This window comes from Hypomesus transpacificus, chromosome 9 (genome assembly GCF_021917145.1).
Source record: "Hypomesus transpacificus isolate Combined female chromosome 9, fHypTra1, whole genome shotgun sequence".
In the NCBI taxonomy this organism is placed as follows: domain Eukaryota; kingdom Metazoa; phylum Chordata; class Actinopteri; order Osmeriformes; family Osmeridae; genus Hypomesus; species Hypomesus transpacificus.
In genome coordinates this window covers 1,227,128-1,248,878 of record NC_061068.1, presented here as the reverse complement: position 1 = coordinate 1,248,878, position 21,751 = coordinate 1,227,128, and the positions used below count along the sequence as shown (strand labels likewise).

The 21,751-nt window shown below is 44.9% G+C and overlaps 3 protein-coding genes across 6 annotated transcripts in view; 2 read left to right on the top strand and 1 right to left on the bottom strand.

Moving 5' to 3' along the window:
* Window positions 1-6,609, top strand: part of LOC124471876 (voltage-dependent calcium channel subunit alpha-2/delta-3-like) — a 7,307-nt gene extending 698 nt beyond the window's left edge. Inside the window, exons 2-20 of the mRNA XM_047026531.1 lie at window positions 55-116; window positions 272-339; window positions 778-823; window positions 924-1,021; window positions 1,276-1,369; window positions 1,553-1,648; window positions 1,806-1,927; window positions 2,068-2,145; window positions 2,244-2,305; window positions 2,462-2,506; window positions 2,671-2,733; window positions 2,883-2,953; window positions 3,305-3,380; window positions 3,658-3,698; window positions 3,796-3,851; window positions 4,487-4,604; window positions 5,030-5,142; window positions 5,397-5,479; window positions 5,671-6,609. Of these exons, the coding sequence (XP_046882487.1) occupies window positions 55-116; window positions 272-339; window positions 778-823; window positions 924-1,021; window positions 1,276-1,369; window positions 1,553-1,648; window positions 1,806-1,927; window positions 2,068-2,145; window positions 2,244-2,305; window positions 2,462-2,506; window positions 2,671-2,733; window positions 2,883-2,953; window positions 3,305-3,380; window positions 3,658-3,698; window positions 3,796-3,851; window positions 4,487-4,604; window positions 5,030-5,142; window positions 5,397-5,479; window positions 5,671-5,763 (1,485 nt within the window). The 3' untranslated portion in view covers window positions 5,764-6,609. The remainder of the gene's footprint in view (window positions 1-54; window positions 117-271; window positions 340-777; window positions 824-923; window positions 1,022-1,275; window positions 1,370-1,552; window positions 1,649-1,805; window positions 1,928-2,067; window positions 2,146-2,243; window positions 2,306-2,461; window positions 2,507-2,670; window positions 2,734-2,882; window positions 2,954-3,304; window positions 3,381-3,657; window positions 3,699-3,795; window positions 3,852-4,486; window positions 4,605-5,029; window positions 5,143-5,396; window positions 5,480-5,670) is intronic.
* A 186-nt stretch (window positions 6,610-6,795) lies between these two features.
* On the top strand, window positions 6,796-8,744 carry LOC124471100 (histone H1.M6.2-like). Of its 3 annotated transcripts, XM_047025446.1 has the most exons (7): window positions 6,817-7,040; window positions 7,124-7,350; window positions 7,467-7,581; window positions 7,708-7,739; window positions 8,093-8,195; window positions 8,294-8,337; window positions 8,433-8,744. In XM_047025446.1, the coding sequence occupies exons 1-7, from the start codon at window positions 6,974-6,976 to the stop codon at window positions 8,724-8,726; spliced, it is 882 nt and encodes a 293-aa protein (XP_046881402.1). In that variant the 5' UTR covers window positions 6,817-6,973; the 3' UTR covers window positions 8,727-8,744. The 3 variants fall into 3 exon arrangements, with proteins under 3 accessions (XP_046881405.1, XP_046881403.1, XP_046881402.1); XM_047025449.1 differs by having other exon boundaries at window positions 6,796-7,040; window positions 7,124-7,581; XM_047025447.1 differs by lacking the exon at window positions 7,124-7,350 and having other exon boundaries at window positions 6,816-7,040.
* Window positions 8,745-9,366: 622 nt separating this feature from the next.
* tmcc1b (transmembrane and coiled-coil domain family 1b) lies at window positions 9,367-21,391 on the bottom strand. Of its 2 annotated transcripts, XM_047025458.1 has the most exons (8): window positions 21,319-21,391; window positions 16,512-16,555; window positions 14,904-15,693; window positions 12,533-12,952; window positions 12,198-12,290; window positions 11,570-12,057; window positions 11,105-11,240; window positions 9,367-10,758 (listed from the first exon to the last, which is right to left on the bottom strand). In XM_047025458.1, the coding sequence occupies exons 3-8, from the start codon at window positions 15,510-15,512 to the stop codon at window positions 10,444-10,446; spliced, it is 2,061 nt and encodes a 686-aa protein (XP_046881414.1). In that variant the 5' UTR covers window positions 15,513-15,693; window positions 16,512-16,555; window positions 21,319-21,391; the 3' UTR covers window positions 9,367-10,443. The 2 variants fall into 2 exon arrangements, with proteins under 2 accessions (XP_046881414.1, XP_046881415.1); XM_047025459.1 differs by lacking the exon at window positions 12,198-12,290.
* Window positions 21,392-21,751: the final 360 nt, after the last annotated feature.

The following is a 21,751-nucleotide window of genomic DNA, read 5'->3' as shown; positions in this document are numbered from 1 at the left end:
AAGGACTGACATCGTAGACCGTGCGATCTCACACTCTTTTCTTTTCTCCTTCAGAAACGCGTGCTAAAGATGCACAACGATTACTACTACACTGACATCAAGGGGACGCCGTTCAGGTGGGTGAAGAAGAGGACGATTCTTACTATAATAAATAACAGTGTATTTACATGGTGTATTTACTCTATACATGGTCCCATATATGCTGTGTATATCATAATGTAATGAAGTGTGTCTGTACAAGCGTGTGATTGTCCTGGGCTTCTGTATTCAGTGTTGGTGTGGCTCTGTCCAGAGGACATGGCAAATACTTCTTCAGGGGAAACGTGTCTGTAGAGGCAGGTGAGTCAAGAGCCCATACACACACACACACACACCGCATACACACACCACAGACACACACTACAGACACACACCACATACACACACCACATACACACACACCACATACACACACCACAGACACACACACACCACATACACACACCACATACACACACCACAGACACACACAACCACCACAGACACACCACAGACACACACACTATCTATACACACACCGCATACACACATACTATCTATACACACCTGCTTTCTCCTCCCATCCAACACATTCTGTGTTCTAATGGACAGTTGGCCAGGACAGAAACTTCCTCCATGCCTACAGATTGTCATAGCTGAAGTGTCGCTGATGTCTGTGTATGTGTGTGTGTATGTGTGTGTGTGTGTGTGTGTGGGGGGGGTGTATCTGTGCGGTCTGTGTGTGTGTGTGTCTTTCAGGACTCCATGACCTAGAACAGCCAGATGTCGCCCTGGCAGATGAATGGTAATGCAGGACTTTGGAAGATGTTCATTCATGCGTTATACGAGTTCTCACTATGTGTGTAACACACTGTGTGTGTGTGTGTTGTGTGTGTCCACCACAGGACTTACTGCAACACAGATGAGCAGCATGAGCACCGCTACCTCACCCAGATCCAGGCCATCAAACTCTACCTGACGGGTCGCAGGCCTCATCTCAAATGTGAGTGAGGCCAATTTAGCCTCCCATGGGCTGCCTTGACAGATTATATAATCCGAACAGATAATTAATCTGAGTTTTGATATGGAATTACATCCTCACATTTTACAGTGTGTGTGTGTGTGTGTACAGCATTTTAGCGTGGGTGTACAGTATTTGCATGCATGTTTGTGCATGTGTGTGTGTGTGTGTGAAAGAGAGGGGGGCGGTAGAGGTTGAGCGTCGGATAGTTTGTGACTAAAGTCTTCCTGTTCCAGGTGACAGAGAGCTGATACAGGAAGTGTTGTTTGACGCTGTGGTCACTGCCCCTCTGGAGGCCTACTGGACTGGACTGGCCCTCAACAAGTCTGAGTGAGCACTCTCTCACACACACACACACACACACACCTAGAAACACACACATGCACACGCACACACTTAGAAACACACTGACACACTCACAACCAAACATCTCACAAACAAAATGGCCACATCAAAACTGTGATGAGTTTTCACTTGCTACGTGTTGAAGTTGTTGCTGTCCGTCTCATGCAGGAACTCAGACAAAGGGGTGGAGATTGCTTACCTGGGAACACGCACCGGCCTGTCCAGGACCAACCTGTTTGTTGTCCCAGAGCACCTGTCCAATCAGTGAGCAGAACACATTTGACTAACTGCTTTGATTGGCACTAAATCGTTCAGAATCAATCTTTTTTGTTGTTGGGCAACGCAGCTTCTTCTGAATTGGATCAACCATTCTAACTGTTTGTGTGCCGGTCTTCTCCCCCTACTTCCTGTTTCTCCTCAGGGACTTCCTGACAGCGGAGGACAAAGAGGGAGTGTTCAATGCGGACCACTTCCCTCTGTGGTACAAGCGAGCAGCGGAACAGGTTCCTGGAACCTTTGTGTACTCCATCCCCTTTGCCTCAGGTACCATCCGCTTCGGTTACCATGACACAGGCTTTTTCATGGATGAATCTCTTGTTGCAGGTGTCACTTTCACCTCAGGTGTGCTGTCTTTCATTGACAGAATGTACCTTTTGATGATTGGTGTGTCCTTATCTTGGCAGCGTCAGAGAACAAGAGTGTTGTTCTGGCCAGCACCGCCATCCAGCTGCTGGATGACAGAAAGTCCCCCATTGTTGCTGGTGAGTTTGTAATGTGAGGAGGTTTTGTGTTGTGTTTGTTTGGAGTTCCTTGGGTGGGCAGGGTCTAAAAGTTGTGTGCTTGTTTGTGTGTTTGTCAGCTGTGGGGATCCAAATGAAGTTGGAATTCTTCCAAAGAAAATTCTGGACTGCCAGTCGACAGGTATATCCGCAAACCCAGTACTATAATAATATAACAATTGCAACGAATGATATTTAAATGACTAATAATTACTATTATTGTTACTTTATTGTTATTACATAAAGGATATCACTGACTGACTTGATCTAAAACATTGTTTTATGTTTTCCAAATGAGTGTGCTGCTCTGGATGGAAAATGCACCATCAGTTGTGATAGTGAGGTACGACACGTCTCATCTCCCACTTCCTGTCCCTCCAGTTCCATTTCCTGTCCCTCCAGTTCCACTCCCTGTGTCCTCTATTCTGTTTTACAGCTCACATCTCATTCTGGATGTGGTTGCTTTGATAAGATTTGCATTCAACCCTGCGTTTTCTTCACTGTCAGGATATCAAGTGTTACCTCATCGACAACAACGGCTTCATCCTGGTCACGGAAGACTACTCCCAGGTAACACTTCTGTGTGTGTTTGTGTGTGTGTGCACATTTGCATGTATGTTTGTGTGAGTGGGTGTAAGTGTGTGTGTGTGTGTTTGCGTGTGTGCATGTGTGTGTGTGTCCTCTCAGCAACTGTGTTTACAGCACCCTGCCCTCCTCAGACAGGACTCTTCTTTGGCGAGGTGGAGGGAGCTGTGATGAACAAGCTTCTTCTGATGGGCTCCTTCAAAAGGTCAGGGGTCATGCATCGCCTCCTTCATCATCACCTCTCTCTGTCTGTCTGTCTCTGTTCCTTAATCTGTCTCTCTCTCTGTTTCCTAATCTGTCTCTCTCTCTGTTTCCTAATCTGTCTCTCTCTCTGTTTCCTAATCTTTCTCTCTCTCTACCTCTCCCCATTGTATTGTTGTATTGTTATGTGACTACTGTTCATGTTTATTTGTGCTCTGCTGCAAGCCAAATTTATAAAGAACAATAAAGCACTGAACATGCTTTCTTGTCATACATGCTCAGATGGAGGTACCGTTTACCGACCTACACACACAAATACTAATTGATTAACAAATCACTTATATTTTCTGTGTAGGATCACACTGTATGACTACCAGGCCTTGTGTAAAGATTATGCCGGGAGTAGCGACAGCTCTCGTACTTTATCAGACGTAAGCATCACCCTGATCCACATGCACACATTTCACACATCACAGACAGACTCACTGACGTTTTATAAGATTATTGACAGTAGATGTTGTTCCAGACAACGTGGAGGTATGAAGATGTTGGCATCAAAAGACTGATTAAACAGTGTCATGATAACCCGTGTTTGGGGCCTGCATCCATAGCCTGCTTCTCTAGTTTTTCAGACTAACATTTTAGACTATTCTCCCATAATTTCACACTACTAATTATTTTTCTTTCATTTAATCTCTTCTGTTTCAGCCTTTCACTGTTGTGAAATGGTTCCTGACTGAACTGGTCATGTAAGGGATCAAAGCACCAACACTTTAGGATACAATGATAAATAATTCAGGATCTGAGTATTGATTTAAATGCGATTGTGTTATGTTCTCTTTATAGTTTTCTACTGGAGTTTAACCTGTACAGCTGGTGGAACGTTGATCTCACTGTGAAAGGTGTGTGTGTGTATAGGCCATATTCCTTACTGCCAGAGATGGGAAGTAACGGAGTACGAATACTTTGTCACTGTACTTAAAGTTAGTACTGTACTTTTTTTCTAGCATCAGTATTTTACTTCACAATTTATTTTCTGTACAACTTTTTACTTAAAACTCCTTATCTGTACTTTCTACTTCATACATTTTTCAAGCCAGGCTTGTTTCTTTAGTTTTAAACTGTATTTGGTGGCATGGTCTCTCTCATGTCCTCTCCTTCCTCTCCTTTCACTGTGTGTGTGAAAAATAAAGTTAGATTTTTTTTTTTTGAAAGATATTTTCCCAAAAATATTTTATAAAATATATTAGAGAAAAAAAGAAAATTATTTCTTAAAAGTTAGAAAAAATTGGTTTAAATAGAAATTGAAACCAAATGTAATAGGTTGTGTAAAAATATTTTCAAAAAATACATTTTGAAATATTAAAAAACATAAAAATCCCCAAAAAGGTAAAGCCTTGGTTTTTGCTCCAACCAGAGCCATATAGTGTGTAATCCACGTCCTGTGTCCTATGCTTGTGTGTGTGTGTGTGGGTGTGTGTGTGTGTGTACGTTCGGCTGTTAAAATCACTTCAACACCCTAACTTTCTGTACATAGCCCAGAGATCCCGGGGGAAGACCATGATGGTTCCATGTGACACAGAGTACCCTGCCTTCGTATCGGAGCGCACCATCAAGGAGACCACCGGCACCATTGAGTGTGAGAGCTGCTCCAGGTACAGGTGTCCTCCTGCTTCCCCAGATGAGAAGCCCTCCTGTTTGAAATGTGTGGGTGTGTGAGGTCTGTGATGGTTGGGTCGGCCGCGGTGTCATGACGGCCTGACAGAGCTAAACCAGGCATGGGCCTCTGGGCCGAATCTCCTACGGTCTTCCGTTGATTCCTTGCCTCTTTTTCTGTTAGTCTTGTTTTTATCCCTCGGAGGGAGAGATGAACAGATGGAAGGAGTAAAGGAAAGAAGATTGGGATTCAACCTCTCTCTTTTTTTCTCTCTTTGTTTCACTCTCTTTCTCACTATCTCTCTCTCTCTTACTTTCACTCTTTCTCTCACACTCTGTTTCTCTCATTCTCTCCTCTCTTTATCTTCTTCACTCTCTTTCTCTCTTTTCCTCACTCTCTTTCTGTCACTCTCTCCTCCTCCAGGTCGTTTGTTATCCAACAGATTCCCAGCAGTAACCTCTTCATGGTTGTTGTGGACAACAAGTGTGAATGTAGCTCTGCCCCGGTCGTCAGCATGGAGCCCATTGAGATCATGTATATCCTTCCATGAGCACCGAGTGTTCATCAGTTACAGTTAGAGCTGTTAGTAGCTCAGAGCTCAAATGTTGTTGTGAGGAACAGCATAATTGCGTATGTTTGGTTTGAGAATTCTGGTTGTTCCTCTTGGCCACAATTGTTGTGTCGTTGATGCCAGGGGCATAGCTGCAGCTGTTTTTGTTGAACTCCCTTCACGGTCAGTGTGTGTTTATGTTGTGTTGCTGTCTTGTTGACATCCTTAACCGCTGTGAACACAACGAGTCCCTGAAATGTGATAGACTGAAGTTTCAGAAGGACAGAAAAAGGCCTGAGTCATGTCATCCTTTCCACCCAGAGGTATAGTATAGTGAGCACATGGTGTGTGTGTGTGTGTGTGTGTGCGCGTGTGCGTGTGCGTGTGCGTGTGTGTATGTGTAAAAGAGAGGCTGTCTGAGAGAAACTAAGAAAGACTGGGTGTGTGATTAAGAATGATAAGAAGGTTTTAATTAAAGTATAACACTATTGAAACCTGTGTGTGTGTCCTGCAGGAGAATGCCATGGAGTGTGGGTCAGCTACCGGCATCGCTGCCCCACTCACAGCAGCACTGCTGCCCCTAGTGGCCACTCTTCTTACTACGTGACCTGAGGATCTGAGGACCCAACACTGGAGACAAGCAGAGACACCAGCCACAGATACAGTGTAACTCCAGAGGCCGACAATATATAAGGAACTGATTCTTTTCATTTACAAAAGGGGGGGGGGGGGTTCATGGCCAATCAGAGTTCGCTTTGCTTACCGCCAAAAGAGATACTAGCCAATTAGAATGCACTGATTATGTAGTGGTGTGCCAAACCAGTCTTAGGTTGGGCTACTTTAATAACCATGAAAAATGCACTGTGAACGCAACAACAAAAATCTCAGATTATAACCTGTGACCTGCAGCACAGAAAGTTTCTTCTAGGTACAGAGTACACAAAATAGACTGTAGTCAGACAAAGATATAAAACTGTCTAAAATAGCAGCTGAATGACTAGTTTCTAAAATCAGCAATACGTTGCCAGAAACAGTGACACGTTGCTGTGAGATCTGCCAGTTTCTGAGGTAAATATTTTTTAATTTATCTTCAAGAATCGCATTCTCTGATTGTGGCTTTGACAGGGATAACGTCAAATATCCCAGGTAAATAAACAAGGTAAATATTAAAATTGTTTTATTCTGCCTGCTTCTCATTTTTACAGCAGCTGACGTTTCATACAAAGAAAAATATGCATGAAAAAAAAAAAACTATGAACAGTACGTTCTGTAGCGCGAGTAGACTCTCGAGCGAGAGAAAACTCCGCTGTGCTGGCTGCCATATGAAAATGATGAATAATTGCTTGTTTTGAAGAATGTTACTGTGTACACTACCATCAACGTTTATGTTGGCGCCCAATTGCCTAATCCTATCTTTGACAAAGATGTTCAATAAACACAAATTATTATTTTCCATCATCTGTCCCTCATCTCTGATTGATGTGTTTGTTTGTGTGTGTTTGTGTGTGTGTGATGGGAAAGGGAGGGGGGGCTAACTACTGTAGTAGGCCTACCAACTGCGTCATTGATTTTGTGGTTGTTCACCTTACGTTTCCACATTCAGTTTGTTGCGCTCAATGACATGATATGACAAGTTTAGAGACGTTAGCCAAGCGTTTTATTGGCAACACCTGTTGTGATTAACCACGTGATTTGTGGGAAGCATAAAAGTAGGATTGTCTCTGGCATGCAACAGAATTCAGGGGCAAATATTTTAAAGTTGAACTTTTAGCCAAAATCTGAATTCAAATCAGGATTTATTTTGAGAAAAGTAGGCTATGCCTCCTAAAAGAGCTGCAGCCACTTCTGAGGACGGTGTGTCTGACGAGCTCAAGAAGTATGCAGGTAAAACAACGTATTTTTTCCCAAACAACAACAACAACAAAATGTGTAGGAATCTTTATTAATCTACAGTTGTTACTTTTCAGCTCATCCCCCAACAATGGTGATGATAAAACAAGCCATTGCCGAGCTTAATTCAAAAAAGGGGTCTTCTACACAGGCAATACGTAACTATGTAACGGAAAAGTATCCGTCAATTGATTCGGTAAAGTTAAAGTATCTGGTTCGCAAGGCAGTAGTGAAAGGAGTTGAGAGGGGCGAGTTAGTGAGACCAGCGAGGTCTACTTTCAGTGGGGCGCAAGGAACTTTTCTTGTAAGTAGGCCTCAGTTAGTTGTGGAACGCTACAAAAATTGATACAACCATTAAACGATGGTGCCAGGTTACTGTAGCGTTAACTTAATCGCTTGACCAATACAACTTTTATTTAGCTTGTAGTTAAGAGTAAAGCAAAAGGGCTTAAAACCGCATCTGAGAACAGCGATCCCAATGTGGAAATGGCTGCCGAACCTGGAGCTAAGAAAACAAAGACTAAAAAGATTAAAGGTAGGCCTAAGCACTATCTGCCCTGCAGGGGAACATTGCATTGTATGGTCAGCAGAACGTTACACAAGTAATGATTAATTGTGAAAGGTCTGCCAATGCCTTCAATGTTCTGATTATTGCTTGTAGATGCTGAGAAAGAACCAGTGCAAAAGCGAAAGGTAAGATTCTGTACCTATTTTTGGCTACTTTCTGGCGGTACACTATTTTGCTTTGGTAATGTGCATGTTCTCCTGGCTGACAATGCCATCAATGCTACGGTAAATCAAACATATCTTTCAAGGATGGTAGTGTTGATAGGTGTAAATTATGTTCCGTGTACTTATTTTATGCCAGGTGCTTGCGTTGTATTGTCTTAAGAATTTCAGTGCCCAGTCTAACCTTGTGTTCTCTATACCTGACAAATAAAAGACTAACTTGAATTTGAATAGGTTAAACTCGCATGTGTCCCGTGTACCTCCTCCGACGGAGGCGAGGCCACGTCTGGAACAACTGTTTCTTTTTCTTTTTTCAGGATCCAAAACCGAAGGCGGCTTCCAAAGTGGCCCCTCAGGCTTCTGGGGACAAGTCTGATGGGGAGGAGGAGCCTAAGCGCAAGAGCTCCAAAGCTGCAAAGGGTGAGGAAACCACATCACAGCAGGCTCCTTTCACAACATCCAGAATGCTGACTTGCATAAAGTTCAAAACAAGGCCATTAATGACATCTCTGTTTTAGGCACTAAGAAAGAACCTGTAAAAAAGGAACAGCTCCCCACTGAGGTAGTTTTGTACCCTTACGGCTTTGGTAGTTTGCTGCCCTAGACGAGGCATAAATATCCATCTTTCAGAGGGCCATTGACCGCCTCTCGTTGCAGGATTCGAAATCGAAGAAGGCCCCCGAGGCCGGTGCCACTGCCTCCAAAGTCGCTCCTGCCAAGAAGCCCAAGGCTAAGAGGTCTCCAGAGGCTGAGGTGGAGACAGAGCCGCAGAAAAAACCCAGGGCTCAGAGGGCATCCAAAGCTGCCAAGGACAAGGTGGCAGAACCAAAGAAGGTTGCCAAGGTGACAGAACCGAAGGCTGCAAAGGTGGCCAAGAAACCTGAGGTTGAGGAAGAAGCTGCCTCCACACAAGCTGCCCCTGGGAGACGAGGGAAAGGGGTGAAAAATTGACCCCCCCCCCCCCCCCCCCCCCCCCCCCCCCCCCCCCCAAAAAAAAAAAAATATGTATATTTGTTTTTAGTGATGCACTTTTTCAATAAAGATGACTTGTTTTTTTAAGTTCAGTTGGATAGTGTCTTTTGCCTTATTGGTTTTGGGAATATTAAACTTTCAGTGGCGTTACGGGATATATTCCCTATTAAGATTTGGCTCCATGAGTCTTAACTGTACTGAGTTTTACCTTAATGCATTTGCAGCCTGACTTTAAAGCTTCACATGTACAACTAGCATACTAAATTCTCAGTTTAAAATACCTGATTTACCTAACAACTTTTCCAATGTGAGGATTAGTTTCTATATCCTGTGCAAACCTTATGCAACAGTACCCTCTTGTGGACATGATTGTCACCTTTTAAAACTGTCACCCTAAATTTAGTCATGTTGCCTTTCTGTCCACATTCATGGGGTAAAAGGGCGCCCCAAGTTACTTGGTCTATGAAACCCTGATCCCACATACCTGATTCTAATTAGAGTTGTAACACATTGAATTATTCAATCACAACTGGGGTTGGATTAAATTTACAGGGTAGACATTCAATACCAGGTTTGGACAGCCCTGGCTTTTGACATCAGACAAGCACGCGACTCACAATTTCATTTTTAAAACGGCATGTTTAATCATCTTAAAAAATAAACTAAAAAGTTACCATTTCATTAGCGCTAAGGGAAACAGTACGGAAGCACTGAGTCTTTTGAGCATTTTTACAGCTCTTCAAGTATGTTCATTTAGTTCATAGATTCGCTTTTTGATTCGTCATCAGGGGAACAGCCGACAGAGCCTAAGAGGCCAGTCGACTAGGGGGCCAGGCAGGTACGAACCACCATAACTAAGCTGTTCAGATCATCCTGGTCCAATCCGATCCAGTGTTGCAAACGGGGTTCATCCAACAGAAACAAGCCAAGAACCCAACACTTGCTTGGTCCGACAATGAACACATTACTCTGCAGCCCGCCCCCTCATTCTTCACTTCAGTATTTAGCAGGAAGAGAGAAGATTTGGTGACATTGGCAGATTTTGTTAAATGGGCAGAGATTTGGGAGGTCGAAAGAGAGCAACAAACACGGATGAGCGAACAGATTAAAAGAAAAGAGAAGGAAGTGAAAAATGTTAAGAGGTGAGACAGACATAAAAGAACAGAGGATAAGAATGAGCAGAATACCGAGTCATAACCTCCAACAATGAAACAGGAGAGTGCCATTGATTGATCCACTGCAGTAAAACCAGCCATAAAATTTGTCAGTACCACTTGAATCATACCTAAATGATAAAACTCTGTATTAAAACTTTCTCCAATGAGGAGGGGTGGTTGGGGTGGGGTGTGTGTGTGTGATTCAACAACACAAATCATCAGTGTAAACAAATTCACTCTTAATAGAGAGAAATAAAGTGTGCAGTTCTCTCATCTCTTCAGCTTTGCTCGTGCACCAGAGGCTGTGGGTGAAATCTTCAGATTCTCGATGCCTCAGGGTCCTCCCTCCACGCTTCTTTCACCAAATGCATTGTGGGAAGCCAAAGCAGACCTCCGGCCATGCCTTCAAAGAAAGACTGGAGAGAACGCCAAGCATCAAAGTAACGCTAAGATGCACATCCCCAGTCCCCTCTTCACCTCACTCCCACCGCCCTCCTCTAGTCCTTTGGCGGGTCCCACACACCGTCGCCCCCTGCAGGTCATCTGGGGTGCAGCAGGAAGCGGGCCAGGTACTGAGAGATGGCCTCCCAGTTCCTCCACAGGAACGCCAGGAGGACCACCAGGAGCAGGGTGGACAGCGTGCGGCTGCGGGTCTTCATCAGGGGGACGACGCAGTTGGCCACGGTGGAGACGAAGACCAGCAGCACGGCCATGAGGGCCAGCAGCACGTTGATGAGCTTCCCCAGCAGGGTGCGGGCCGTGGCGTTCTCCAGCCCCTCCAGCTGCACCACCTGCTGCTGCTGCTGCTGCAGCTCCATCTTGGAGATGCGCGTCTGGCACGCCTCCAGCGCCTCCTGTGGACGGGGGTGGGAGGGGGGCAGGGGGTGGGAGGGGGGCGGGAGGGGGCAGGGGTTGGGAGGGGGCAGGGGTTGGGAGGGGGCAGGGGGTGGCAGGGGGCGGGAGGGGGCAGGGGGCGGGAGGGGGCAGGGGGTGGGAGGGGGCGGGAGGGGGCAGGGGTTGGGAGGGGGCGGGTGAGAGAGAAGGCACGATTTTGAGTCTCAAATGTTTTACATTTTACTTGTTAATTTGTTTATGTTTTTGTGTATATATTTTTTTTATTACAATTGTGTTAAAATACACAATTAAAAAAAGACAAAAAATTATGATATGATGCATGATATGACAGATGACGAGACAGACCTGAATGTCTCTCGCACGCTCGTAAGACTGATAGGCTATTTTTTCCTCCATGCTGGCCAGTTCCTGCTTCAGGTTCAAGATCTCGTTCTGGTGCAGCTCAGTTAAGTCGTTAAGTTGCTCCTCTAGACGTTCGCACCTGTAAAGGAAACGGAGATCAGGCACGACACAAGACGAAGGGGGACATTTGCCATCACTGAGGGGCGATGACTACTTCCTTTCAACCCTCCAAAAACACTGATCTATAGCGTCGTTGACAGCGGCGACCTATAGGGATGGGGGAAAAAATAGATTCGCATTTGAATCGCGATTCAGTCTTCTAGCGATTCACATCGATTCAGAAATGTATTTATTTTTGATTAAAAATCGCAAAACATCATGAATCAATTTTTTATCGATTCGTGACCCCAAGAATAGATTCGAATCGAATTGTGAGGTACCAAAAGATTCCCACCCCTAGTGACCTACCTGTACCTCTCCTCTTGCAGGGCCTGCATGATCATGGTATAGTCCCTTTGGTAATGACCCTTCAGGTTGTCCAGGGACTCTTCCAGACGACCCTGGTTTTCCCGGAGCTCCTGGACCTCGTGGAGAAGCGTGTCGAAGCCCGACATCTGTCCGTGCTCCAGAGTGTTGCCTTTGGAGCTGGGGGGGCCCCCGGGGGCCCCCGTTATACTGTTGCCCCCTGCTGAGCCAGAGGTTGCACTGGAGCATTCGTCCTCGCTGCCGTATTTGGGGCTGGACTGCATCTGTCCACCCCCCCCCAGGGTCCTGGGGCCGCTGCCCCCGACCCCATCCTCGCCCTGGGGTTCGTCAAGGGAGTCCTTGAGGCCGGCGATGTTGTCTGCGCTTCCGAACTTGTTGCGGATGAGGGAGGCGATCTCCCTGGGCTTGGACACCACAGCTCCCGCTGCAGAGTGGGTGGCGTGGGAGAAGCTGGAAAGTCCTCCTGTCACCTGCAGGGGGCAGAGTTGAGAAGGAAGTCACTGAAAGGATAGAGGACACAACCTCGGATCGGATGTGACGTGACCTTGAATTTTCTCAAATCTCCCAATCTCTATGATGTCTTAAAACTCCATTCATTCATTCAACTCACTGCGCCAGATCTAACTTTCTGTGCTTGGGGCTTCAGCAGGGGAGCGGGGAGGAGGGAGTGCAGTGGGTCGAGTGGGCAGTTTTGTGGGAGACACTGGATGGAAGACAGACTGACATTGAGATAAACCCCCACTGGCTGTGTGTTGCTCCCGAGTTAAAAGCAAGGCCGATGCTGAAACTACGCAATAACATGGGGCTCCTGATCTTACTCTAGGGAAGTACAACACAGATGAAACGTTTTCCTGGAAAACACGTTTCGTGACACAAAGAGCGACAAAACGCAACGCAGGCGATCGGATGACTGGATGACCCCCCCCCCCCCCACTGAGTACAAACCTTTGCCCCCACGTCTTTGAGGCCCTGGTGCATGTCCCGGAATACATCTTTGGGCTGGCGCGGGATCCCGTTGTGTTCCACCTCCCGGAGCTTCCTGTGGTAGTGCTCCAGCTTCCTCTGCAGGTGCTGGATGGTCTGCGCCGACTTCTGGTTCTTCTTCTCAAACACCTGCTTGATGCGAGCGCTCTGCTGCTTGTCCGCGTTATTGGCCAGCTTCAGGTACTCGGCCACGTTGTCGTCGCGGGCCGTCTGCTCGATCTTGATCTGTTCTGTGAGTTTGAGGATCTTCTGCTGCAGCTGGGCGATGGCCTGCTTGGTGCGCTGGGGGTCCGGGGTATTGTCCACTGCGTCGTAGCTGTCCGGGGCGTAGGAGAGGGCGTTGGGCGACACGGCAGGGCCGGAGCCATCGGCACGGTCCAACTGACCACGGTGGGGAAGGGAGGATGACAGAAAGAACATTTGAAAGAACAAATTCAATCAAAACGTGGGATAAGGACGGTAAAAGCAGTTCAAAGATTTTATTTTTAAAACAAAAAAAGAAAAGATTTATTCAACTTCCATTATTCGAACATGTATTTTGGCTGCAACCCTGGTTGTAAAGGTATTTTGGCTGCATTATTGATTACTGTTTATTGGTTATACTGAACTCACTGGTTATATACTGAAACAAACAGCTAGCAAGAGGCTTCAGGAATGGAGACTGTTAATGCTCTCTCTACGAATGACAGAGATTGAGTCCACGGCGTGGTCTAGACCGCTCTGCTCTGCCAGACACTTTGCTAAGGCAAGTTAATTACAGAGCTGGGGGGTGATTAGTGCCGTGTTGACCGAACGGCTTACCCTCAGTCTTACCGACAGATACTTACTGCTCAGAAGCTCTGGCTGTGCCATCGACCACAGCAAATGGACTGTGTGGGTATGTACGTTGTTTAAAAAAGGTAGCTCTAGTCAATGACTGGATGCAACATTATATGCAAGGGGTGTTTCGACTTGAAGTCGATAGACATTTAAGTGCACTGCGTAACAGGCAGTGATTGATGGCATTTTTAGATCGATACTTGAGCTACCCGTCTTCAAAGCAAGAACAAATTTGACTATAGTGCCTTGTTCGACATCATACAGGACACTGATGCTGACACTCTGAAAGCAACGGGGCAACAAACCCTCTACTCTGCACGCTGTGGTCTGACTGTGGGCTGACCTCAAGTACACTTGAAGACAGCGACAACTAAAATTAGAACGGCTTAGAGCACATAGTGACCTAGCCACACAGTCAATCTCTGACCTGCTAGTACTGACAGCTCAACTCTCTTTTCGAAACACTCGCCCCCCCCCCCGTCCGTCCTTCCATATCCATCCCAAAGAGAAAACCTCTGATGACCTTTTTGCAGCCTTTCCTCATGCGCTTTGCTGTTGCTATTATGCATGAGATGTATTTGGGGTCAAGAGAAAAAGGGTTGGTAAACATTTTAAACTAAACCCATTTGTAAACATTCAACTTACACTCCAGGTATATTTGAACATAGACTCAAAATTGCCAACACAGACAGCATTGGTGCCTGGCTCTTGTTGTTAGACACAAAAATGTTTTCTAAGTCAGTCATCCCAAAAATGTTACACCACTCACCTAAAATATAATACTATATAATATCATACGTTAATGATACAGACCATAAAATGTGTAGGATTCACAGATTTATACAGACCAACATTTAATACCGTAATACCAGTTATTAAAGGCTTTGATTATACAATATAAAGCCGATAATCTGTCCTTGTGCTTAAAAGTAACATCCGTTACGGTAAATGTGCTGTTTACAAGACCATCCGTTTTATTACTTGACTGTTGTTGATGCGATGCTAAGATGTGCAACCTACACTGCCCTGTTTTAAAGCGATTTGCAGCTTAGTCCACTGTACAGACACCTTATGTGGACCTACAAATAGTCAAATAAGAAGGACAGATTTACCATGAAATGCTAAGGGGTTCCAAGGCAAAGAAGTTAATGTTTTGTCAAAATCATATTGATATCAACTGAAAAGCCCATTGTAAATATACTCTCTATCAAGCTGTGTTCAGGTGTTCAGGGATTTATAGTAAGTTTATAGTAATTATAGTAACAAAGACTTGCGTCACACAGGTTATTTATATCTCTTTGTTGTTGTGTGACATCATTTCTAAATAAATACAGATGGCTATAAATTATACCGGTGTTTGCCCATAGCATTTTTTGTAATATTCATATCAATATCAGCCAATACTTTTCACACAAAAAAGTGCACTAGTGTCACTATTTACGTTTATTTTATCAGTGTAACGCTTATACTCGGCTTCCAACTGCTCTAGTGACGAGTCCTGCTGGAGACTCACCCTGTCCTGCTCCTCCGTGGAGTGGTACCCAGAGGTCAGCAGCATCAGGCTGTCAGTGATGGCAGGGCTGCTGGGCGTGTCCGTGGTGGAGGAGGAGCGCGGCCGCCCAACCTGCAGCAGCAGGGCCTCCTGGGTGCTGCGCCGGTGGATCTGGGGGCTACCTTTCTGGGGGGGGTCCCCGGTTCCCCCCGCCTTGCCGCGCCGGCTCTGCAGGCTGGTTCCTCGCTTCATTATGGGGGGCGCGCCTCTGATCTGCTGCAGGACGCGACTCAGAGCTGCGGGGGGGGCGGAAGCAGCGTGGGGGTCAGAGTCCGGAAGGCCGGCCGGGGGGACGGGGGCGTCCCCGACCTCTGGCCCCCCCTCGGGGGGCTCAGGGGGCGGGGCACCGGTGGAGTAGAAGGAGGCTGTGGCATCGTGTGGCGAGACTGAAGAGCGGCGGCGCTGGGGTTGGAAGAGCTGCTTCAGACCGTGGCCCAGGGCCCCCATGTTCTCCAGGGCATTGTGGGTAATTTTGGACATGGACTCGGACGCCCTCCTACCACCCTCCAGCTCCGGTCGGCCGCCAGCGTCCGGCTCCTCTGGGCTCTGCTCACTACAAGCCTGATCCATCAGAGGGCGCCAGGTTCGCGGGGGTGAGTTCAACTCGGGGGTGCGGGGGTTTAGCTACGCCCCGCCACCACACCCCCTTCTCGGGGAGAGTGGGTTCAAAGCCGGGAGGCTTGGGGGTTGGTGCTCAGATGGGCCCTGCCAGCGTACATGCATCTGCAGAATGACTCAAAGTCATGCTTGTCTACCACAGAAGGAAAATTAAAATGGATTATGATGTGCAGCAGTGGCTGGTAAAGAAAAAGAAACAGCAGCAAAATATAACATTAGGCAGCAGTGTCTGGGCTGGCTTTGAGACATGGAGGCTTGACTTTGAAGTTGTCTTTACTTTCCAACTGGATTGGTGTATTCAGTTGATAAACGTATTGTATAGTATTAGTTCATAGTTCGAATCCAGTCACATGAACAAGCAACATGTCTCAAATGACCACGACCCACTGTGACTAAAAACAAAATTAGAATAAAAATTCTACAATTTAAAAAAGTAATTCCTCAATAATAAGTGGTTACAAAATTCTGAAATGCTTGATTATTATTATTTTTTTATAGTCAAATATCCTTAGGCATTTAAGTCAGGTAATTACAAAATATTTAAAGCCATGCCTATACAAAGTGCCATTTGGATAACGTTTTGGATAGTATTCTAGTGGTCATCTAATCAAGACATTTCAGAAAATAGCCTTGTAAAATGAGTACATTAGAAAAAGATTTGGATGATGGCGGTGGTAATAATAATAATAATAATAATAATAATAATAAGACAGATGTAAAGCAATGGAACACTAAAAGAGTAGGATGATAAACGTGAAACGTTTTGCTTCGTTTTGTTTGAACCAGGGCACCTGAAATATCCACCGCATTCTGCTTGAAGAGCTTCAAAGTGACGACACTGTTGGTGCTTTAAAAGGAGCCCTATACGAGCACTCTGACAGACTGATGAAAGAAACGGCAGAAGAAGACAGAGATATAGAGACGAGATAGAGAGGGAAAGGGGCAGCTTACCATTCGTCCAGCCTCTCCTCTTCTGACTCAAAGCTCAGGGTTTGCTGCAGAGGAGGAGGTTAACATGAGACAACAATCTCAGCTGGAGCAAACTGGATAAAGTTTATACAGAAAAATCAATCTCTATTGATTTTTTGTTTGGCTGATCCAATCTTTATTTATTGCAATTTTTTACAGGCCGATATCAATATCTACTGTGGCCACGGCAACAATTACAAAACGACACCTCATGTTTAGACTGTACGGTAGTTTATAATACGGGTGGATGAAATCAAGCATTCTGATTGGTTGAGAGGGGAGTTCCGAGGTGTGCTTTATTGAGCGATAAAGCACTGTACAACTTGTATACCCATGAACTACCTTAATAGCAGCTGTTTCCCATGTTTGTATTTGTGGAGTGACTCTCACAGCTCAGAACTGTGAGGAACGTTGATCAAGAGTGATCAATTCTGATCTGACTGCTCAGACCAAAGCTGCATTACAAAACCTGTATCAGATTTAGGACCACATATGCAAGTGGCCCAAATCAGAATAGAAAAAATCTGATTCCATGTCATTTGTGCTCTTAACACTAAGTGACTTATGAAAAAACGGATGAGTAGCATCGCAAAACCATGTTTGGATTTGGCCCACTTCTGCCCGCAGTCTCTATACAGTGGATCAAACTGAATCAGAGGCCTGGTACAAACAGGGTCTCTTCATGCAAGTACTCTTTTCATAGCCTAGCCTAGCCTAGCTCATCTACCTAATTAGCTGTCATTCTTTGAAGCCCAGAGTTTAATTTCAGATCGGACAAATACTTTTCCTCAATTAGGCTAGTCGTTTCAAATGAGTGTCTTGAAATGTTTTTCACAGCAGAAAGAGACTGATAAGGGATTTCGGTTAAGTTCAAGTCTTTTATTTGTCAATAAAAGACTTGAACTTAGATGTGGGATGAGCTGAAGTTTTTCGGATGGTCAGACACTGACCATTACTTGAAGTTGCACCTGACGTACTAAGTACCAAAGAGTCAACGCCTAGTTAATCACACACCAAGCACCAACCCCAAATCATAGGCCTCAAAAGCAGCAATTGACCAGTGAGTACAAATAATTACATAAAAATAAAAATTGTTGCCTTTAAACACTGTAGGCCCAATTATATTGTTGTCTTGCACTGCAGTGCTCACTGATTCTGCATTCTCTATCAAATTATCCCCCATCAACCGGACATAGCTGCGTTAGCTACCATCAACTTGCTTCCTCAACAAGAGCTATGATGCTACATGCTAACATGCTCACACATAAGATCTAATGTCATTTATGCTATCCCTGACATCCTATAAACATATCTACCAAATTAACGAACAGTAATACACCAATACTTGATGATCCTAACCCCACACAAAGTATTCACACTATGCTAACACTCATTAGCACTCAAACCCAACCTATCAAGCCTCCTGTCCACTTACCAAACATTATGCAACGTGGTAAAAGTCGCCCTGTCCTCATCAAGACAAGCCCAAATCTCAAAATGAGTTTATATAATAATAATTTCCTGCTCTCGATGCCTACAGGTAAGCATGCACCCAGGTGTTCACAGAGGGTGACAGTGACATGGGCGTGTAATATACACACACCCAAGCCTGGAGGTAATTTACCCAGAGCTGAAGGGATACGTCCAACTGTGGCATCTATGAATTATTAAGGAGACAAACAGAGGAGTGACTGAAACTCGGTACAGCTATTGTTTGTGTCACTGTCAACAAGCCGTTAATAGTGAACCGTTTGAAAGCAATCCCTGTAAAACACCTATGGAGGCCACTCCCTCACTCATTGCATTTGACTGCTAAACAAAAGATAAGATCTGGTCCAGGATTATTAAGACGCAGGGTTTAGTAACAATGGCGGTCTGTACAGGGTATACAGACACGAGCGCTGATATATATATATATATATATATATATACCTTCATATACAATACAGCCTCATACTCCTCTAGGGCAGTGGTTCTCACTCCTGGTCCTCGGGACCCCCTGCCTGATTGAGAACCACTGCTCTAGGGCACAGCATTTCATGTTCAAAGTGGGTCAGCCTGCACTAGACTTTTGTTCTCTCTCTCTCTCCCCCCCCCCCAACAGCCACAAGCCTACTCCCTCACACATACACCCTCCCAAGGTCATATAGGCCCACAAACTAGTGTGTGTAGCTAATGCTTTTGTAGATTAAATTGTCACTTGTTGCCTTATTCTAACCCCTTAAAGCTGTGTCGAAACCAAACAAAATCACACAAACGTACAGCCATGGTGTCGGTTGGCAGCATTTTTCCTGTGAAAATATGCTGTGTCGCCCCCACCCTAATTTCATCCGAGCTCCCTCCCACTGCCATCCTACTCAAATTAATTTATCAAGGAGGTAGTCTCTCCTTACTGGCATATGAAACAGCTTACTTGGGGGCATTTGGGAAGATGCAATTCTAGCATTAGACAGCCACATACCTCGAGACTCTGGGAGTCAGGTGGCTGAACGGTGAGGGAATCGGGCTAGTAATCTGAAGGTTGCCTGATCGATTCCAGGCCGGGGCACATGACGTTGTGTCCTTGGGAAAGACACTTCACCCTGTACTTACTGTAAGTCGCTCTGGATAAGAGCGTCTGATAAAATGACTAAATGTAAATGACTCAATCATCAGCAGGCCTAGTAAGAATTATCTGTACAAAGGAAACTGTTTAAAATTCCATTGGAATTTCTAACTTCATCTAGAACAGCTTTCCCAAACACAAGAGGATTCCCTTCAAACCGTGGTCAACCTTTCCCGTGGAGGTTTAGGAATATTGCGTGCCGTTATCAGGGAAAAGGCGGCATGTAAGAGCAGGCCATTGCATTTATTGAAGTGAGTCTCACATTGGAAACTGTCAGATATGGCCATGTAGAATTATGTAGAAGACCTGAAGAAGTATGATTCCTAAAAGCAAGTTTACTGTAAGAGATCTAAATGCGAGGCTCTGTAACCAAAGCAGTAGCATTCTCCATCTGTCAGCCCTACGTTAACTGGCATTCAAGCTGGCAAGCATAATTTCAGTATAGTTGCTATCATAACCGCCCACGAGTAACACAATCATTACGATTACCTGCTGTTGTGACTAATTGGGATTTGTGATCAGGTTTGAACAGCCACTGAATGAAAAAACAAGTAGGCCGAAATAGTTTTATTATAACATCTGTATGTCCTTATTCTGCTCTAGCCTTGAGGCTTGACCATTTGAGTCGTGAGTAGCAATGACTTTTACAGCCATGACAACGAGATAACTAAATATATATTTGAGTGATTTTGCACAATTGATTTGATAGGATGTTAAAATATTTTTTTTGTCAGTTCATCTGGTGAAGTGTTCGGACTAGTAATCAGAAGGTTGCCGGATCGATTCCCCGCCAAGCCAAATGACGTTGTATCCTTGGGCAAGGCACTTCACCCTACTTGCCTCGGGGGGAATGTCCCTGTACCTACTGTAAGTCGCTCTGGATGAGAGCGTCTGTTATTGCAAAGTTACTCTAACATGCTCGCTAGCTGTCGATACAACTAAAGTTTACTGGATTGCTTAGTGAAAGCAAGTAGGTGGATGCAATTTAATCACGACGCACTGCAGAGGTTGAATGTCTTCGCTGGCTGCTAGCTTATAACTAGCTCTTGAGTAAGCAGCAAAACTTGCAGGTAGCAACGGTGCCTGGGTTGTGGATATCAGCGAATTAATTGAGGAAGGGTGCCATCTCGTTCAAAAGTAATTCACACACCCATTTATTTGCCAAAGTAACTGTAATGAATAACCCGGTTTCCAGCTAGCACATTCATCTTCATGGTGACACACCCAAGAAGTCCATGATGCATATACTTGCATCCGTGTAAAGATTTAAATGGTTTATTTTATGTTGCTAGCGAGCGCTGGGAGCTCATCAACTAGCACTAGCTAGGTAGATAATCTAAGAATGTGAGGATGTTACATTAGCGACAATACACATTTTTATTTAACTAGCTAAGAGTTAAATTAGGTACAAAATGTTCAAGCAGTAGACTTACGACCCTAAGTTAGGCTTATCTGGGGTACATTTAGTGTATCTACTGATTGGCGTGACATTAGCAAAACAGCGTACATGCCACGGTCAACAACTTTTGTTTTAGCTTAATAGCTTCCAAGGTGCGGTTGGTTAAAGTGTTGTCCTGCACTATATGTATGCTGATTTAACTGATGTCGAGCCAATATCTGTCATCTAGTTAGCTTGTCATGTAGCTCTACCCAGGCAGTAGCAGGCAGACATGCTCTTGCTAGCTACGTTAGCAACCCTGAACAGGTCCATTTCAGCCAGTGTGGAAGGAGCAGTACAGTATGGTCAGGTCAGAATTGTATTTATTAGCTAGTTCTTCCTACGCTGAGTATCTAGCGTTTTACGATTAAACAAAACATATGATACATTCATTTTCTCAAATACATGGTTCAAGTCTGAAGTGATTTAACAAGCCAACGTTGGCTACATTACAATTTGGCAAAACGTAATACATCGAGGACCTAACCTCCAACATGAGGAAATAGCTTTGAGCCGGCTAGAAGTCTGACGAACGGTGTCAGAAGCAGTATCCAACTAGCGTTACTAGGCTACGTTAGTAGCCAGCTAGCTAACAGCAGCTGGCTAGCTAGCTAGCTGACATCGCTAAACAAAGTTAATCGTTAACCCGTTGTCATAGTACAGAAACACAAGTGAACATTCAGCCAATTATATTTCTACTAACATTCAATATCAAATTACCTATTTAGTTACAGGCATTAACTTACATGGGTGCTGAGAGGATTGTGTTGACCGTTCATTTCTCCCAATGGCACCCTCCCACGATGACGTCAAACGTGTTTTACGTAGCCAGGTCAACGTACCCTACGTGTTAGGGGGTTCAATTCCCTTACCCTCTGGCAATTATGCATGTTTGAAAGTAAAATTAGTTTAGGTACGATTATGTTACCGTTATTTGGCGATATATGCGATTGAAAAGGTTTTAATGGCTACGTCCGTTAAAGGGTGTAAAGTTTAATCTCAAATCCACCTAAATTGAGTCAATGAATATTGTGGATTTCAGTCTGACACTATACAATTGTGTGTTAAAGTGCCTCTGTTACTACACAAAATGATGTACACTGGGTGCCTAGGACAGAGGGGAAAAAGTATTGGATGTAATCTAAAGGGGCGTTCTGCAGCATTTATCTTTCGATATGC

Coding starts and splice junctions, on each gene's coding strand:
- LOC124471100 (XM_047025446.1), top strand. CDS start 6,974: ATGCCTCCTAAAAGAGCTGCAGCCACTTCTGAGGACGGTGTGTCTGAC. Junction 7,351..7,466: donor GGGCGCAAGGAACTTTTCTT/GTAAGTAGGCCT, acceptor ACTTTTATTTAG/CTTGTAGTTAAGAGTAAAGC. Junction 7,582..7,707: donor AAAGACTAAAAAGATTAAAG/GTAGGCCTAAGC, acceptor TATTGCTTGTAG/ATGCTGAGAAAGAACCAGTG.
- tmcc1b (XM_047025458.1), bottom strand. CDS start 15,512: ATGGATCAGGCTTGTAGTGAGCAGAGCCCAGAGGAGCCGGACGCTGGC. Junction 12,291..12,532: donor TCAAAGACGTGGGGGCAAAG/GTTTGTACTCAG, acceptor TCTTCCATCCAG/TGTCTCCCACAAAACTGCCC. Junction 10,759..11,104: donor AGCGTGCGAGAGACATTCAG/GTCTGTCTCGTC, acceptor CCCCGTCCACAG/GAGGCGCTGGAGGCGTGCCA.